Source organism: Mesoplodon bidens, assembly GCF_964165515.1.
Source record: "Mesoplodon bidens genome assembly, chromosome: 17".
In the NCBI taxonomy this organism is placed as follows: Eukaryota; Metazoa; Chordata; class Mammalia; order Artiodactyla; family Ziphiidae; genus Mesoplodon; species Mesoplodon bidens.
Window position 1 is genome coordinate 23,525,832 of NC_138174.1, and position 19,089 is coordinate 23,544,920.

At 42.1% G+C, this 19,089-nt stretch overlaps 1 protein-coding gene and 1 pseudogene across 2 annotated transcripts in view; one reads left to right on the forward strand and one right to left on the reverse strand.

The window, feature by feature from the left end:
- Positions 1 to 5,623, reverse strand: part of DNAJC15 (DnaJ heat shock protein family (Hsp40) member C15) — a 67,460-nt gene extending 61,837 nt beyond the window's left edge. The window contains exon 1 of the mRNA XM_081214799.1: positions 5,459 to 5,623. Within this exon, the coding sequence (XP_081070925.1) occupies positions 5,459 to 5,563 (105 nt within the window). The 5' untranslated portion in view covers positions 5,564 to 5,623. The remainder of the gene's footprint in view (positions 1 to 5,458) is intronic.
- A 2,483-nt stretch (positions 5,624 to 8,106) lies between these two features.
- On the forward strand, positions 8,107 to 8,632 carry LOC308604974 (dihydrofolate reductase-like; annotated as a pseudogene). Its single transcript has one exon. The product of its transcript is annotated as a dihydrofolate reductase-like (transcript).
- Positions 8,633 to 19,089: the final 10,457 nt, after the last annotated feature.

The following is a 19,089-nucleotide window of genomic DNA, read 5'->3' on the forward strand; positions in this document are numbered from 1 at the left end:
GCGCACTGGTTAGGAATCACTGCCTGCCAGTGCAGGGGACATGGGTTCGAGCTCTGGTCCGGGAGGATACCGCATACCACAGAGCAGCTAGGCCCGTGCGCCACAGCTGCTGAGCTTGCGCTCTGGAGCCCGCGAGCCACAACTGCTGAGCCTGAGTGCCACAAGTACTGAGGCCTGCGCGCCTAGAGCCCGTGATCTGCAGCGAGAGGCCACCCAATGGGAGGCCCGCGCACCGCAAGGAGGAGTAGCCCCCTGCTCGCCACAGCTAAAAGAAAAGCCCGCACGTGGCAACAGAGACCCAATGCAGCCAAAAATAAAAATAAATAAAGTAAATATATTAAAAAAAAAAAAAAAGAACAGCAGTTTGCCAGGCAACGAATTTCAGACAGAGGAGAAAACTACAGTAAGTAAAAGTCATAGCACAGGGTACAATACAGTCAAGGAGATGGAGAATGAGGCTGCGGAAGTCAGTCATTTAGGGGTCGGTTCGTGAACAGTCCTGTATATCACAGTGGCATATTTATACAATTTATATAATTACCATGAGAAGTTTGGACCTTGGTAAATTTATAAAAAGGAACTTGGTAAATTAATTTAAAAAATTATAGTACCGGGCCTCCCTGGTGGCGCAGTGGTTGGGGGTCCGCCTACCGATGCAGGGGACACGGGTTCGTGCCCTGGTCCGGGAGGATCCCACATGCCGCGGAGCGGCTGGGCCCGTGAGCCATGGCCGCTGAGCCTGCGGGTCTGGAGCCTGTGCTCCGCGACGGGCGAGGCCACAACAGTGAGAGGCCTGTGTACCACACACACACACACAAAAATTATAGTACCGTAACTAGGTGTGTAGTATAGAAAAATAACTGATGGCTGTGTGAAGTGTAAAAAGGATAAAGGACCAGAAGCAAAGAGACATGTTTTTAAAGGCTATTATCAATACAATAGGTCAGAGGAGAGATGCTAAAGACCAACAGAGTAACAGTGAGAAGGGAGAAAGTGGAGTGTTGATGGCATTATTCAAGGTAGTGGATAGGCGAGAATCACCATGCATGGGGGGGATATAATGAGCTACACTTCAGATAAGCTGAATTTTGTATTTTTATTTGTACGACTCACTGGTCGACAACTGAAAATTCTTATTAACTCCATTCTTCTCATTCCTTCCCATTCCAGAATAACATTTACTCATTCAACAATTTCTTTTTAAAGTGCTTACCACATAACAGGCACCTTTATAAATGTTGGAAATACACAGACAGCAAAGTCCCTCTTCAGGGAGCTTACATTTTAGCCTCCTCTTATGATAACAATGATAGGAACACTGTTTTACAGTGAAAGGAACAGTGAGGAAAGAATACGGCAAGGTTAAAAATATGGATATACAATACATAATCCATGTGATTTCTTCAAAGGTAAGCTTCAAGGTAAATATTTTAAATTCCAATTGCAATTGAAAAATAAAAGTGGTCTCTTTTTTTGGTAATGAATAAGCACTTGATAATTTACACGTTTGATAGGTTTTGATTTTCATGTATCAGGTTTGCTTACACTGAAACATATATGTAGCTAATTTTCTTATATGTTACATCATCCTAATAATACTAGGAGTTACACTCTTCAGGAAAGTACTGAAAATTGAAAGGCTACCAAGTCATACAAACTGAGTTTTGTTCAAACTGCTTTAAAAATTAATATTCTCCTCTTGACTTTAAAGTTTCTTTTCTACTTGTCCATGAGAAGCAGCTTTGCTAAAGCAAAGTCTGATCATGACTTGTGATTATTAAACAATTAATTGTAAGATAGTATTTTATTCAAAGTACTATGCAGGTATTTCCTCCTACCTTTTTACCTTTTAATCTCCCAAACAGGCTAATGAACCTGAATTCTTAATCCCTAAAGGAAAGCTTACATGAGACAGTTATTTAACATCTACAACTGCAGATATATATTTCAAAAACTTTAAAATAAATTGCATCTTTTTAAAAAATGGTATGAAAAATGTCTTCTTCAATTCCTAGACAAACATTTGATTTTCTACTATTTTCAATAAGATTAGCAAATACATCCCATACTTAGGTCATTTGTTCTTTGTTATCCTACACTTTGTCAACTTCCCATCACTTTCAGTACTTCTAAGTTTCCCCAAAGTTATTATTATCAACTCTCTTATGTTCCACCTCATCATTGGTCACTGCCTGGACCAGTGATTCCCTACAGAAGCAGAACAGACCCTTAGGGACCTTCTGAAAATTTGCAAGGACATTTTTTGGTTGTCACGATAAGCTGGATAGGAAGGAGGCTATTTAGTGGATGAGGACTATGGATCCTAGAAGTCCTAAAATATATGAGACAACACAGGACAACAAACAACTGCCTACATCCCTCAAGATTTTAAAAGACTCTACTGGACACTGAGTAGGTGAAAAGCCTATGTATGATCATCTTAGTCTAGGACTTTACTACATATAAAATATATCATTTTTGCACCATTTTAGTGAAGACGGAATTTTCCAGAATTGCAGCTATCATGTAAATTGAGGTAAGATTCCACTTCGTTTCATTCAAAATTTTACCAAAAATTGTTCACAACTTGGGAAAAATTAGTTTGTCGATGACAATGGCCCTTATGGTATTTGAACTGCCAATGTAATACATCTGAAATCAGCCTGCATTTATAGCCATCCCAATCACAATGATTTCTTTGCACTGGTGCAATATGCCAGCAACTGATCAGTTCTTCATTGTGTCTTCTAATGTAATCATGCCTGAGTACTTATATATTTAAATAGTAGACACGTTATTTTCTAATAAAATACTTATTTTACCTTTATGCTTCAATTAGAGCAGTACACTGATTTTTTAAAATTATGCTTATGGGTATTTTTTATTGCCTATAAATCTTTAGGATATTACAGGAAACTTTAATATTTTTTATAAAAAGGGGGCTCTGGGCTGGACAGGTTTAGAAGCACTGGCCTACACTTTAGCCTTCACATGCCCAGACTACTAAAGATGTCTCCTAACTGATAGTTTGGATTCTATACACTCCCTTTTCCAAAGAAAAGTACATACAGATGTAAAAAAATCACCAATATCAGTTCTATCTTCAAAATACCACAGGGCTCCAATCGCCTTGCAAATCAGTCCAGTACTGAGATTTTTACAACTCTCCATAGAGAGATGAGTTCTGCCTAACCTAATATCTTATCCAGTTTACATCACAGACTGAACACTCTATTCAGAAAGCCTTATTTCTGGGAACTATCCTTAATATTTTGAAATATTTTGTAATAACCTATCCTATAAGGAAAAAGAACCTGGATATATACATATATATATATATATATATATATATATATATATATATATATATATATATATCCGAATCACTCTGCTGTGCACCTTAAACCAACATAACATCGTAAATCAACTATACTTCAATTTTAAAAAAAGTTAAATAATAAAAAAAAAGAAAGAAAGCCTTATTTCTAAGGAGTCAGCAAGTCACAGTGGAAAGAGTGTTAGGATTTAGAACCCTAGGCCCACCACTTATTAGGAGAATGAACCCGGATGAGTTACCACTTTCTGAGTCTCCGTCTCCTCGTTTAAGTGACAACTGAAAAGGACCTTCCTCACAGGGCTGTGGTATGGAATGAATCAGACATAGCAGGAACTCAAAGAGTTTGCTACTTCAAACTTTTTATCTGTTTTGTTCATTTACTTCTTCCAAGGATGATACCTGACTGGTATCCAGCAGTGCTCAAGAAATGTCTGTTGAACAAAAGCATATTGCTTTCTGAAACCTTTCCAGCCCACAAACTGTTCCAGAAATTTATCAGTTAAGTAACGATAACTGAGTGCTTACAAACTGAGTGCTTACTTGAAGTAAACACCCAGTCTCTGCTCTTAGGAAACAAAAAAATGCTGGAAAATGACAGGTCAACATAAAAGGTGTCACAAGACTGTGTATGACTAGTCAACGAACAGTATGGACAACAAGTGCTGTGCATCTAAGGGCAAGACATATCACTGTTGGCTGGATCAACACGGAAGGTGGTGTGGAAAAGGGATAAAACAGACTTTCTCCAACTAATCCATTCTTCTCACACGTAGCCTGAGAGAACTTTACAATTGTCCAACAGGTCACTCCACTGCTTAAAGCTCATCAAAATGGTACCTCAGGATACCCCAACCTGTTCACATGATTTACCAGAAGCTTCCTATGTTCTGGCCCCCGTTTGGGAACAGCACAGATCAGTAAGGTGGCCCACTAACTACATGTGGCAACTAAGTATGTGAAATGTGTCTAGTCCGAACTGAGACGTCCTGTTAAGTGTAAAATACACATTGGATTTCAAATACTTAGTACCAAAAAAAAAAAAGTAAAACATCTCATTAATAATGTTTACATTGGGACTTCCCTGGTGGTTCAGTGGTTACGAATCCGCCTGCCAATGCAGGGGAAACGGGTTCGAGCCCTGGTCGGGGAAGATCCCACATGCCGAGGAGCAACTAAGCCCGTGAGCCACAACTACTGAGCCCGCGTGCCACAACTACTGAAGCCCACGCGCCTAGAGCCCGAGCTCTGCAACAAGAGAAGCCCGCGCACCGCAACGAAGCGTAGCCCCCGCTGGCGGCAGCTAGAGAAAGCCTGTGTGCAGCAACAAAGACCTAACGCGGCCAAAAATAAACAGATAAATTTATTTTTTAAAAAAATAATGTTTATATTGATTTCACGTCAAAATATCACTGTGGACATACTGGATTAAATAAAAATGCGCTGCTAAAATTAAATCCACCTATTTTTTTCACTTCTTAAATATGGCTACTGAAAATCTAAAAACACGTATGCGGCTCGCATTATGTTTCCACTGGACAGTTTCTTTTCCCAGCTCTACATTTCTGCCTGAAGAGACCCCTTACTATGTCTGCCTGGGCCCTGTTTACCTGGCCTACGACTCTGTAGATGATACTACTGGCGCCTGAAACGCTTTTTCCTCTTCACCGAGTCTGCCGCTACTCATTCTTCAGGCCTTAGTTTTACAACGATGGTTACAGCGCTTTCTCCTAGAAGCCTCCCCTGGCCTCACCCCCTAGCCCCGAAAGACTGGACTGGGGTCTCCTCCTACATGATGGGAACACCCATCCTACAGCACTTATCACATTGCATCTACAATTGCCTGTTCTCTGGTCTGTCTTCCCGACAAGAATGAAAGCTCCTTGAGGGACCAGAGATTCTCCGAACACGCCTACTCGTCAACGCCGGGCACCGAGGAGCATCAACTCTGAATAAATGAGGGGTGGGACAAAGATAGTGGATGAACACCGGGACGACCCCGGTTCGGAGGTAAGGTGAGGTGAGGCAGGGACTGGGCGGGGGAGGGGGGTGGTTTGGGGAGCGCTAGCAGGTAGGCTCGGGCAGCTTGGAGCGGGAGAACGGCAGGAGAGCCGGCAGACTCACCAGTCTCCGGTCAATGTCGGCGTCCGACCGCTTGGTCGGGGGCGGCGAGTACTCAGCGTAGCGAAGGCCCTCGCCGGCGGTGGCGACGCCGCCACGGGCAGCCATAGCAATGCGGCGCGGGGCACTCGGAACGCCCCGCTGCCTACGAGGCGGCCGCAGGGACAAACTAGTTAGGGCGGTCCGTTCGCGGGTTTTACCTATGCCTCTCCCGCTGCGCTAGTGGAGGGCGGGGCCCCAGGGGATCTCGTTCTTACCCAGGCTCAGACCAACTTGTCCCCTCAAGCCAAAGGTCAGATCCTAGCTGGGGCCCCTAGGCTGTGGAGGAGTTTTTTCTTTGTTTCAGATTTACAGGCCTAAAGCCAACGTTGGGACTCGTGGGGCAAAGAGTGATGGGGCCTGTCTTCCTTCCCCTATCCCGACCTGAGAGCCTGGGTTTAATTAAGCCCTGCAGTCTGATGTTAGATCTGATGTTGGTTTCATCAGATGCCGGACCAGGAGAGACCCAGAGAGTCTAAGTGCAGTGCCGAAGTTCCCTGACGTTCCCTGAGACCCACACCAGACCTTTCTAAACCTGCCCTCCCACACACACCCCGCCCAACCACTGATCATACTTCATAATACCACGGTTCTCCCATCCATGAGAGCAAAAGAAGTGGCAATCTGCTTACTCCACCCCTTCCCGCCATATGATTGGCTATATGTAAGATGAAATTACAAAGAAGAAACTTGTAACCTTCCACCCCACAAATGGTTTTGTACTGACTTGGATATAGAAAGACCCATTTCGTTATTCGTTTTTTTCTTTTTTGTTTATTTTATTTTTCTGATTTATTATTATTATTATTTTATTTATTTTATTTTTTTTGCGGTACGCGGGCCTCTCACTGTTGTGGCCTCTCCCATTGCGGAGCACAGGCTCCGGACGCGCAGGCTCCGGATGCGCAGGCTCAGCCGCTCTGCGGCATGTGGATCCTCCCGGATCGGGGCACGAACCCGTGTCCCCTGCATCGGCAGGCGGAGTCTCAACCACTGCGCCACCCGGGAAGCCCTATTATTAGTAATTTTTAAGTAAAGCCTTTTGGAGTATAAATTAACCAACAAATGAAGCCAGTGTAGTGCTTTCCAACTCCTGTACCAACTTGGCAGCTCTTTTGCCTTTTATACACATTGCAAAAGCAGCTTACAAATCTTTTCTTTTTTTTTTTCTTAATTCCTGATTTAAAAGTTTTGAGGATCTATTAATTTATTGATTTAGTTAATATTATTAGCAAGCCCAAGAAGTTAGGGCCTGGAGGAATTTCACAATCCAGTAGGGAAGATAAAACTAATACCAAGTGATTATAATGTATTCCAGAGCATGAGACTATATGCATCATACAGCAGTATAAAGAGGAAGGGACTAGGAGGACAGAAGAGATCTGAGTTCTGGTGCATGTTCCTTCGTTTTCTAGGCTTGTGTTCCTGAATATACCCATTAACTGCTTCAAATCTCTCCTTACCTGTGGAAGGGCAGTAACATTTGTCCAACATTCTGACTCAGGGAAATTGTAAGGATAAAATGAAAAAAGGAAAAAAAGGAATATGGAAGTAATTTGTACAATACACTTAAGAAGAGAGTTACCACCACAATTTGATTGGTGTTTCTGGGAGGGAGCGGCCATTTTTAACCAGGGTCATCAGAGGAGGGTTGGTGGAGACTGAGCCATTGAGGTGGTCAGTGACGAATGGGTAAGACTTTTTTACATGAAAGAGGAGGAAGACTGGAAATTTTAGCTGGAAACAAACACACAGAAATGAAAAAGGTGGCGTGTAGAACTGGGTTAAAAAAAAATACCAAGACTCTTCAGAAAAATGGCCTTATTACAGAAATTAATTTTCATTAGACTGATCCACAAGTATCAAGGATGTTGGTAAACTAAGTAAATAAATTGGACTGGAACCCACAGGTCATTCATTCATTCATCCATTCATATATTCGATAAATATGTGTTAAGCATCTGTTAGGTATCAGACACTCTACTCGGCACTGAGTCTACAATGCCAAGTAAATAAATAAGATACAGTAAGTCCCCTACATACAAACCTTCAAGTTGTGAACTTTCAAAATGTGAACGTGCGTTCGCATGTCCAATCACATAAATTAGTTCACGTGTCTGGAGCACACTGTCACATGTGTGCATCCTCTACAAGTGGTTGTGCTTTTATGTACTTTACTGTACAGTACTGTATAGAGTACAGTAGTACAATACCTTTATTTTAAGCGCAGGATGTCCAGAAGCAAGCGTAAAAACAGCGATGTTGTAGCTGGTACTGCTAAGAAGTACAAAGGGGTAACAATGGAAACAAAAGTGAAAATAATTGAGAGAGTGGAGTGAGGCGAAAAGATGGTGGACGTCGTTCATTCTTATAACATGAATCGTTCAACCACCGGCACGATTCTAAAGAACAAGATCATGGAATGTGTGAAGTCTGCCATGCCGATGATGTCAACAATAATACAGAAGAAGCGTGGAAAAGTGATGGAGGAATTTCGCGCCAAGCTGGCAGGTAATCCCCGCGTCAGTGTGACATGCTAGCTCAGAAGTGTTTTCTGCCGCTGTCGTGGTTCGTCCACTAAACTGCATGGTCGCTGTGTACATGGGCAGAGCATGGGCATCGGCAAGAACAGGGACCTGCCCTGGCCCCTGCTCAGGAATGAATACAGGTATTTCCAAAGAATGACCACAATCTCTTCAGTAGAAGGTAAACGGAATTTGGTGATTATGGGTAGGAAAACCTGGTTCGCCATTCATTCCAGAGAAGAATCGACCTTTAAGGGACAGAATTAATATAGTTCTCATTAGAGAACTCAAGGAACCTCCACAGGGAGCTCATTTTCTTGCCCAAAGTCTGGATGATGCCTTAAAACTTATTGAGCAACCAGAATTAACAAATAAAGTGGACATGGTTTGGATAGCGGCAGGCAGTTCCATTTATAAGGAAGCCACGAACAATCTAGGCCATCTTAGACTATTTGTGACAAGGATCATGCAGGAATTTGAAAGTGACACATTTTTTCCAAAAATTGATTTGGAAAAATATAAACTTATCCCAGAATATCGAGGTGTTCTTTCTGATGTCCAGGAGGAGAAAGGCATTAAGTACAAATTTGAAGTATATGAAAAGAACAATTAATGTGAAAGCGTTTTCTGATCTATTTCAAGCCTCCTCTTCCCTCCCCACCCCCCCAAAAATATGTATTTTTTGTTATAGAGACTTTTGTTGATTTTAGATCCATGGATAATTATTTCTAAGCAAAGCACTTTTATTCCCCATTAATCTTAACTAGACTCTATCAGATACCATTTGTGAAACATTTCTTGCTGTAACTGCCTGAATACCCATCAGGAGTCAAGAATAGGTGACCAGCACCTGCCTAGGGCAGAATATCTACCAAGGCAGCCCAAAGTGGGAGAGTCCCCTGGTAGCATGTATTGAAACAACCAGAGCCCATAGAGCTAGGAGCTAGGCAAATGGGTCCAAAGGTCAGAAATGGATTATAAACAGAAGAGCTAGCATTCAATTATTAAAATTAGATCAAAAGAGGGACTGTGAATTACTTTATATCACACTTCTGAAAAAAATTCTGTTCACTCAGACCAGGAGTCAATAAGTTGAAAACTCCAGGATATAGCAGCTCATGCAGCTCAATATCAAAAAAACAAACAACCCAATCCAAAAATGGGCAGAAGACCTAAATAGACATTTCTCCAAAGAAGATATACAGATTGCCAACAAACACATGAAAGGATGCTCAACATCACTAATCATTAGAGAAATGCAAATCAAAATACAATGAAGTATTACCTCACACCAGTCAGAATGGCCATCATCAAAAACTCTGCAAACAATAAATGCTGGAGAGGTGTGGAGAAAAGGGAACCCTCTTGCACTGTTGGTGGGAATGTAAATTGATACAGTCACTATGGAGAACAGTATGGAGGTTCCTTAAAAAACTAAAAATAGAAGTACCATACAACCCAGCAATCCCACTACTGGGCATGCACCCTGAGAAAACCATAATTCAAAAAGAGTCATGTACCACATCCTTCATTGCAGCTCTATTTACAATAGCCAGGACAAGGAAGCAGCCTAAATGTCCATAGACAGATGAATGGTTAAAGAAGATGTGACACATATATAGAATATATGGAATATATTACTCAGCCATAAAAAGAAATGAAATTGAGTTATTTGTAGTGAAGTGGGTGGACCTAGAGTCTGTTATACAGAGTGAAATAAGTCAGAAAAAGAAAAACAAATACCGTATGCTAACACATATATATGGAATCCAAAAAAAAATTGGTTCTGAAGAACCTAGGGGCAGGATAGGAATAAAGACACAGACGTTGAGAAGGGACTTGAGGACACAGGGAGGGGGAAGGGTAAGCTGGGACGAAGTGAGAGAGTGGCATGGACATATATACACTACCAAATGTAAAATAGATAGCTAGTGGGAAGCAGCCGCATGGCACAGGGAGATCAGCTTGGTGCTTTGTGACCGCGTAGAGGGGTGGGATAGAGAGGGTGGGAGGGAGACACAGGAGGGAGGAGATATGGGGCTATATGTATATGTATAGCTGATTCACTTTGTTATAAAGCAGAAACTAACACACCATTGTAAAGCAATTATACTCCAATAAAGATGTTAATAAATAAATAAATAAATAAAGGGGAGTGGGGGTGGGGGGTAAACTCCAGGATATTTCACAGGGATAGTAAAGAGGCAGGTACGAGTCTACCATTTCAGTGGTTAAAGAAGAAGGTCTGAGACCTTAAAAAACTTTGTTTCTGATCTTCAGTGAGATTGCATGGGATGTTACAATGATGGAACAAGAATCGGCTGCTCTTTACAAAAAGAATAATCTAATATCAAGCATAATGGCTAAACTAAAAAATTCAGAGGTAATAAATTGAGAATGAATATTGCTAGAAACCAAAATTAGTAAGTTAGAAACTAAACTTCACAGAATTAAAAAATAAAAATTAAAACATGTTTTACCCATCACGTTAGCAACGATTTAGATTAAGTACACCCCCCAAAAAATAGCATTTTCTGGCTTATAAATTGGTACAACCTTTTTAGAGTGTAAGTTAGCAATATGAATTAAAATTCAAAATATTCTGGGTTTGGACACAGAACTTCCACTTCTAGAAATTAATCCTGAACAAAGAAATGGACCCAAGAGTATCTGTTGCAACTTTCTTTTTCAAACTTGGAAACAGCCCACATGTTGACTAATAAGAAATAACTAACCAATATGTCTATAAAATGTAACATCTGCAGCAGTTCAAAAGTATGAAGTACTGACAGAAAAATGCCAAAAATTGCTAAGTAAAAGAAACAAATTGTGTGTAATACTCAAAAATGTTTAATAAATGTTCATGTGGTGGGGGGGAGTGATGGAGGAGATGGAGAAACTTCTCAGTGTGCGGATGCAAGATCAGCATCAGTGTCGAGTCCCGCTCAGCTTAATGCTGATTCAAGAGAAAGCTAAAAGCCTTTCTGAAGACTTGAAGAAGGAACACAGCAAAGAATTAGAGGGCACATCTTTTAATGTCAGCCATGGCTGGTTTCATCAGTTCAAGGCTAGAGCCAGCCTTCACAATGTAAAATTAAGTGGCAAGGCAGCGAGTGCAGATTCGGTAGCTGCCAGGGAATTTCCTGAATTGCTTTGAGAAATTATTGATGAAGGCACGTATTCACCCAAGCAGGTTTTTAATGTGGATGAGACAGGACTGTACTGGAAGAGGATGCCAGACAAAAGTTACATCCGTAAGGAGGAAAAGTTGATGCCAGGCTATAAAGCAGCAAAGGATAGGCTAACTCTGTTGTTTGGTGGAAATGTTTCCGGTGATATGAAACTGAAGTCTCCCTTAGTTTATCATTCAGAGAACCCAAGAGCCCTTAAAACATAGCCAAGGGCTCTTTTCCTGTTGTGTGGAAGAGTAACCCCAAAGCCTGGGTTACCCAAGCCATTTTCCAGGACGGGTTTTTCCACCACTTTATCCCGGAAGTAGAGAAATGTTGCTTGGAGACAGACATCCCATTCAGTGTTTTTTTGCTGCTCGACAGTGCTCCGGGCCACTCCCCATTCATGGACAACTTTCATCCCAACGTCAAAGTAGTGTATCTTCCACCGAATACTATGTCACTCAGCCAACCTATGGACCAGGGAGTTACAGCGACTTCCAAGAAATATTATTTACGTTACACTTTTCGTCAGGCAGTTAAGGCAAGTGACGAATCAGGAATAACCTTGTGACAATTTTTGAAGGACTATAACATCTACAAGGCTATAAAATCATTGACTTTGCTTGGCGTGAGGTTACAGCCGTCACCATGAATGGGGTTTGGAAGAAGCTTTGCCCGCAATTTGTTCGTGATTTTTGTGGATTTGAGAAGGTGGATGAGGAATCCAAAGAGGTCTTCAGCCACTTAGTGACCCTCAGCGAGAAGCCCTAGCTAGATCTGCAAGACGACGACTTCACTGAACTCCTTGCTGTGCAACACGAGGGGCTTACTAATGAAGACCTGATGAGATTGGAGGGCCAGAGAAAGGACGAAGAGAGACAAGAGGAAGAAGAAGTAACTGAAGGACCGAAGAGAGTCATGACACAGGAAATGGCAAGCGGATATTCTTTACTTGAGGAGGCAACGTCTTTGAGGCACAGCACCCGAACGTAGAACGGTACACAAAGGTCGCAGCAGCCATTCCGAATGCAACCCAGTGCTACCATGTCATCTACGACGAGAATAAAAGAGCTACTTCCCAGACATCACGGGGTCGTTGTTTTCAGGAGGGTGGAATTGAATCCGGCAAGGAACCAGACCTGTGCCATCAACGTCAGGCGTGGGTGAAATTGCAGCTTGCCCTCCGTCTCCTGTTGCTGACGATCCTTCAGCTCTACCATCTCGCACCTCCTCTCCCTCCTCCAGTCAGTAACTCTTCTTGCCTGTTCACTCGATGCCAGTCCCTGTATGCCAGCTGTTGTACTGGACTGCTGTATTTTCAAGGTAGTGTACTGTAAGATTAAAAATGTTTTCTTTATTTTTTGTGTTTGTTTTTTATGTATGATTTGTGTGAAAAGTACTATAAACCTATTACAGTACAGTACTCTATAGTCGGTTGTGTTAGCTGGGTACCTAGGCTAATTTCGTGGGACTTACGAACGCGCTCTTGGAAGGGAACTCATTCTTATGTAGGGGACTCACTGTATCTGATTTCTTGGAGTTCACAGACTCCACTTCACAGGAGGGTTATGGTGTCCCCTAGTGGCTGGGCCCTTGCAGTCACAGTTTTCCAGCCTGGAGCAAAGGAGCAATTAAAGCAAGACCCAGGTCAAATGCAACTCCTCTTATGGCAGCTGCCGCCCCTGCTCAAGAACTGGAGGGAAGCTTCCAGAGTGGAAGTCAGGAAAAGAGGAGAAAGGAGAACCGGGCAGGGGAGAGGATAACAAGGTGGAAGGGAGTTGGCCTCAGCAGGGCTGTAGCTCGGACTCCACCTACTGAGAGCAGATTGCTGGCTGCTTGCAGGCTTGCCCCAGTTCCACTGCTGCCTTGGGTATCTCCTCCTACAGCAGTAGCCACTTTTAAAGAAAAATCTTCCACAAAGACTGCTCAGTTGTCAGACTTTGGTTCTTTTCTAAGGTTACCCTCACCAGCAAAAAAAAAAAAGGTGGGGGGGATAGAAACAAGAACAATTAAGTCCTCTCTCTCCCCAGAAGGATCTCTTCCTGATTTATCTAAATTTACTTCTCTGGCTTCCGTGAGAACGAAGAGGAATCCTTCTTGTGAAACCCAAAAGGGAATCCACATTAAATTTTCATTGGCCTATTTTTATTAGTTAAATCACTTCAGAGACAGGTAACACTACATTCAATAGACTTTTTAAAAGAAAAGCACGTCTTGGTAATACATCTTAGATATACCTCAGTAAAAAAAAAAAAAAAGGTTTTAAACATTTGTTTTTTTAAAAGACTTTTGGCAAAAAATAAATAAATTGACCTCTGTGTGCCTCAGTTTCTCGTCAGTAAAGTAGGGGATAATAATAGCACCTCCTGTGTGAGGATTACATGAATTGACTTTTGTAAAGCTCTTAGAACATATCTACAACTTACCCTATATACCGAGTAAGTTCTGTAAAGTGCTAGTTACTATTTTCCTTGCATTACCTCTTTCACTTGTTTGTTTCCTTATATATTTTCTTCTTGTTCCTCAGCCCCAACTGTTGTGTTTGATCCCCAAGTAGTTGTCTTGTCTTTGAAATGATAAAATCTGATTAGACATTACAAAGTGATACAGTATAAGTGTTGGGGGCGGAAGGAGTTGTGTTTACAGAAATGAAATTAAATGCTTTGGAAAGACTCGACAAAAGCAAGTTAGAAAAAAAAAGAAGCCATCAAATGGCAGGTGTAAGAGATTCAAAAACTGAGCATGATTCTACACTCAGTTTGCTTTTAAAATGTCTCGTTCCTGCTTTATTTTAACAAACCCAAATTAGTAGTCATTGAGGATAGATCACCAGTGTAGAAGAAATTGGAGGCAGAACTGAATCAGAGGGCCCACACCCAAGTAAAAGACTTTGGCCCTGCAGGTAAACATAGAGTACACGAATAGGTATAGTGGATATAGTGTATGTCTGTTCTTCTATTTAAATAATAGCACTTCCTGTGTGAGGATTACATGAATTGACTTTTGTAAAGCTCTTAGAACAATGCCAGATACATAGTAAGTTCTAGAAAAGACCCAGGCGGGAGTTGGAGAAGCGAGTGCTCAAGCTGGCCACAGAAGGGTGAATACAAGTTTGCTGGATTGATAAGAATGAGGCAGGCTCGGAGGTGAGGAGGGGGTTGGGTTGGGGGGTCGGGAACGAGGTAGAGAAAGCATTGTATATGAATAGTACAGCAAGTCATCCAGTTTGGCTAACCTTAAAGTACAAAGAAGACAATGAAGATGGATAAGGGTAGACAGATAACCCAAGGCCAGATATGGCACAGCTTTATTTAATAAGAAAAGGCATTTAGAGTTTATCTCATAGGTCAAGGCAAGACATCAAAAAATGTCAAATGTGGTAGTGACGTGATCAGATCTACATGCTAGGAAGATCATTCTGGTAGTGATGATGTGGGATGGATGTGGCAAAACTAGAAAAGGGAGATCAACAAGGGAGTTATTGCAATAGCCTGAGTATGAGATGTTGAGGCCTAAACTAGGGCAGTGGCAGGGACGTGCAAGGTGTGTAGTAACCTTTAGTGGTTTTCTCCCCACACTCAATCCCTCTTGGCCCCATCCAACAAGAACCCAAGGACTGACTCTGTTCCTTACTCTCAGGGTGGACCCACCACTCTGGCCATGGTGTTTGTTTCATGGATGGGCACATAGCCCTCCTGGGATATTGGGAGTATAGGAGAAGTTTGCTGTGTGCTTCAGGGAAAGCAGTTTCTTTCTATTCAGGTGGACATGAACAGAGAAGCATGAAGCCCTAATTGTGGTTGACAATCGTTTGACAGCCATGAGCTAGGGTGACCTTGTAATTTATCATCCCAAACTAGATCACATTTGAATGAAAGATAGTGCTATAAATAGTTGTGTTAGGACAATAGATGTAACTGGGAGTGTCCTGGCCAACCAGGACACATAATGCCCCAACTGAAACTGTGCACCTCAGATTGGGACTTGAACCCATGTGGCTGGGACTCGAACCCGGCCAAAATCCAGTCTTCCAGCTGAGATCACACACCTGGTTTTAGGACTTAATGAAGCTCAGGTTCTTGATGTCTCATCGCAGAAAGAATTCAGTGAGACACAAAGTGATCGGTAAGAAGTGGCTTTATTTAGAGAGAAACACACTCCACAGAGTGTGGGCCATCTCAGAAGGTGAGAAAGGCAGCAGGGTATGGGGTTGTCCGTTTTTATAGGGGTGGGTAATTTCACAGGCTAACGAGTGGGAGGAGTATTCCAGCTATTTTAGGAAGGGGCAGGGATTTCCAGGAATTGGGCCACTGCCCACTTTTTGATCTTTATGGTTGGTCTTGGAACTGTCATGGTTCCTGTGGGTGTGTCATTTAGCTTGCTGATGTGAGGCTCAAGGTCCCATGGAAGTTGTCTGCCATCTTGGATCCATTTGGTTCTAATCAGTTTAAGTTATGTCCTCGGGCTGTGTCATTCTCTCAAAGGTTGTGCCCTGCCCCCTTCCCTCCTGTTTCACGACCATTAGAAGAGATGGCCTGAGGATGCAGCAAACATCCCTGAAAGCTACAAGGAGGTCAAAAAGAAACTGAGTCCTTAATCAAACTTCATTTGAAGTTAGCCCCATCTCCGAAATTTTTAGTTATGAAGTAAAAATTCCCTTTATTTTCATTTCTCTTTAATTTTGTTTTTTAAAGTGTAAGCATTTATAAAGTAGAAAGAATAGTATAATGAGACCTCATAGCCCCTAAATCCAGATTCAACAATTGTCAAGATTCTGCCACAATACTCTCTCTAGGGACTTCACTGGCAGTCCAGTAGTTAGGACTCTGTGCTTCCATTGCCAAGGGTATGGGCTTGATCCCTGGTCGGGGAACTAAGATCCCCCCCACACACAAAAAAAGTACTCTATTTTCCTTTCTTGGATGAAGTATTTTAAAGCAAATGAAGATACCATTTCATCTCATCCTGAATATTTCAGTATGTTTCCTGCTAAATATGGACGTTTTCTACCATATCACACCACTGAGACATCTAATAAAAATTGATAACTTTTTTTGTCATCTAATATCCAGTTATATCCAAATTTCTCTCATCGTTATGAAAAATGTTTAAATAGCTGATTTGTTCACGTCAGGATCCAAACGAAGTCTGCACACCGCAGTTTATTTTTATGTCACATTAGTCTCATTTAGTCACAAAAATTCCTTTCCCCACGTTTTTTCATGCCACTTGCTGCCAAACCCAACTACGTGTGATGCACAGCAAGGCCAAACAAACCAAAACATTGGAGTTTGGAGCAGAGAAAGGTTTATTACGGGGGCCAAGCAAGGAAAACAGGTGGCTTGTACTGAGAAACTCTGAACTCCCCAACAGTTTTGGGGGAAGAGTTTTTATAGGCAAAATTTGGGGGATGGGCTGCAGGGTGTGTGACTTTCTTCTGATTGGTTGGTGGTGAGGTAACAGGGTGGTGTTCCAGGAATAATTCTCCACATGGGTGGGGGCCTTAATTCCTGAAGAAGAACTCAAAGATATTGTTATGCATATCTCTTGAGGAGGAACAAGGACTCTACCTTATCACTGCACTATCCTTTGACTGCTTTTCTTTTGGTTCTGTATTCCCTTGTTATCGAAACAGATTTGTATCTGCTGGCCAGTCTACTGTACTAACACTGGGCTGTGGTGAAGGAAAGTACCGGTGTTTATTGTAAGACACGGGCAAGGAGCATGAGGCAGCAAATGCTCAAATAACCTGAACTCCCCAATGGGAGGGAGAAGAGCTAGAAGTCAGGAGAGAATGGGGCTATGGAAGCCAAGAAAATTTCAAAAGGGATGAAATAGTGAGAAATGCCAGATACCTACAGGTAAGGAATAAATGTTCCCATTGAATGTGGCAAGTAGGTGGTTGCTGGTGGAATCTCATCCAGACTAGAAGTCATCACCACCCACACCACATTCTAGAATATTCTAGAGAATATCCTTTTTAAAAAAGTATAAAAAGAGCAGTATGTAATCCTATTTCTCTGTGTATTGATATCAGACAATTTATATAGCAGGAAGAGAAGGGAAAACTAGCTAATTTGGATTTTATCATCAATCAGATGATTAGGTTTTTAAAATGACTGTTACTCTGTGATCACCTGGATATTTTCTTAAATGTTCATCCTTCAGAACTTAAGTAGGATGACAATGAACTGCTCTGCCTTCTCCTTAATGATATTCACTGAACTACCGATAACAAGAAAATACAGCTGAAGAGTGATTTCAGGACTGTATTTCTAATCTTACAGGAGATTTTAAAAACAAAGAAGTGAATCTAAAGGGAATCACTAGGGGATAAGCCAAACAAAAACATGTTTTCATTCTTTTAACTTCAGCTGACTGACTGTCAATAGCTGGAAAGCTGGGTTTAGCCTATGTCAAAGGCAGAAAGGTAAGTGCCCTTCATGGAACTGTCCACTGTCTAATTGTGGAAAAGCGGTATCAGCATCATGTAGATTTGTCTACAATGATCCCCCAGAGCAGTATCTGCAGCTCAGGTGCCAGCTAGAGATAATCCCATGAAAGAAAACCTGGCACCAGTCCCCATATGTTATTTTCTGGATCCAATTTACATTTTGTGCTTTTGTCTAGCTGAGCCAAAACAGCATAAACAATGCCAAACCCGGTTTTCTGATTATTTTCAGGCTGATTGAATCTGGCACATGACATGGTTTTATCTAATTAACCAACATGTGGTACAAAACAAAACAAATTTGAAATGGAAAGCTCTTTCTGCCTTTATTGAAAGACTGAGGTGAATATATAATTATTTTGTCCTTGTCTCTCAGCCAAAATCATAGCTGAGAAAGGAGGCCATTTTCTACTAGATAGCAAAACAAGTTCTGTGTATTACTTATCTATTACAATGAAAATGTATTGTGTTTTACGTTTTCCCAAATCCAGCCCTTCCCATGTCCCTCTCGGTCCCCAAAGGAGGAGAAATGTGTGGAAGATATGTTCCTAATTGTGGTATGATAAGAAATATATTTGGTCTTTATTCCTGGTTCCTGGCACAAAGCTCCTAAAACCCTTGGACTTTCCAGCAAGGAGTGCCTTTTGTTATTCCTAAGGAGCTCCTTAAGAGCACCTCTGAGTTTAAACTAAGGAGGTGATTTCGGGTGCGGTCCCTGGGTAGCCTTAGGATGGGGATAGTCAAAGGGATTCGAAGTTTGAAATGTTCAGCCCCACCCCCAACCTCTAGGAAAGAGAAGAGGGTGGCCTGAAGATTAAGCTCCATAAAACCTCCTAAAAGAGGAGATTTGAGTTTCCCCGTTGGTGAACTCATCCATGTGCCTGGAGGGTGGTGCCTCCCCCCCCAGCTCCAAGGGAACAGAAGCTCCTACACTGGAGACTCTTCCAGACCTTACCTTATTGAAACTGAACAGTACCTTGTAGGGCTCCTGGGCACAAAAGCCTTTCTGTGTCCCCCATTTCTTGATTACAGGAAATAAGCTTCATTCTGCCTTAATGAACTTGCCTGAGTTCCAAACTGACAGGTTCAAACAGTTGCTAATTAAAAAGAGAGGAGGGGCTTCCCTGGTGGCGCAGTGGTTGAGAGTCCGCCTGCCGATGCAGGGGTACGTGGGTTCGTGCCCTGGTCTGGGAAGATCCCTACATGCCGCGGAGCAGCTGGGCCAGTGAGCCATGGCCACTGAGTCTGCGCGTCCGGAGCCTGTGCTCCGCAACGGGAGAGACCACAACAGTGAGAGGCCCGCGTACTGCCAAAAAAAAAAACCCTTGTTTACTGTGCTTTTCCTGGTAACCTCCCACAACTGATTATCCCCACTCTCTGTATATTCTTTTTTTAATAAATTTATTTATTTATTTTTGGCTGCGTTGGGTCTTTGTTGCTGTGCAC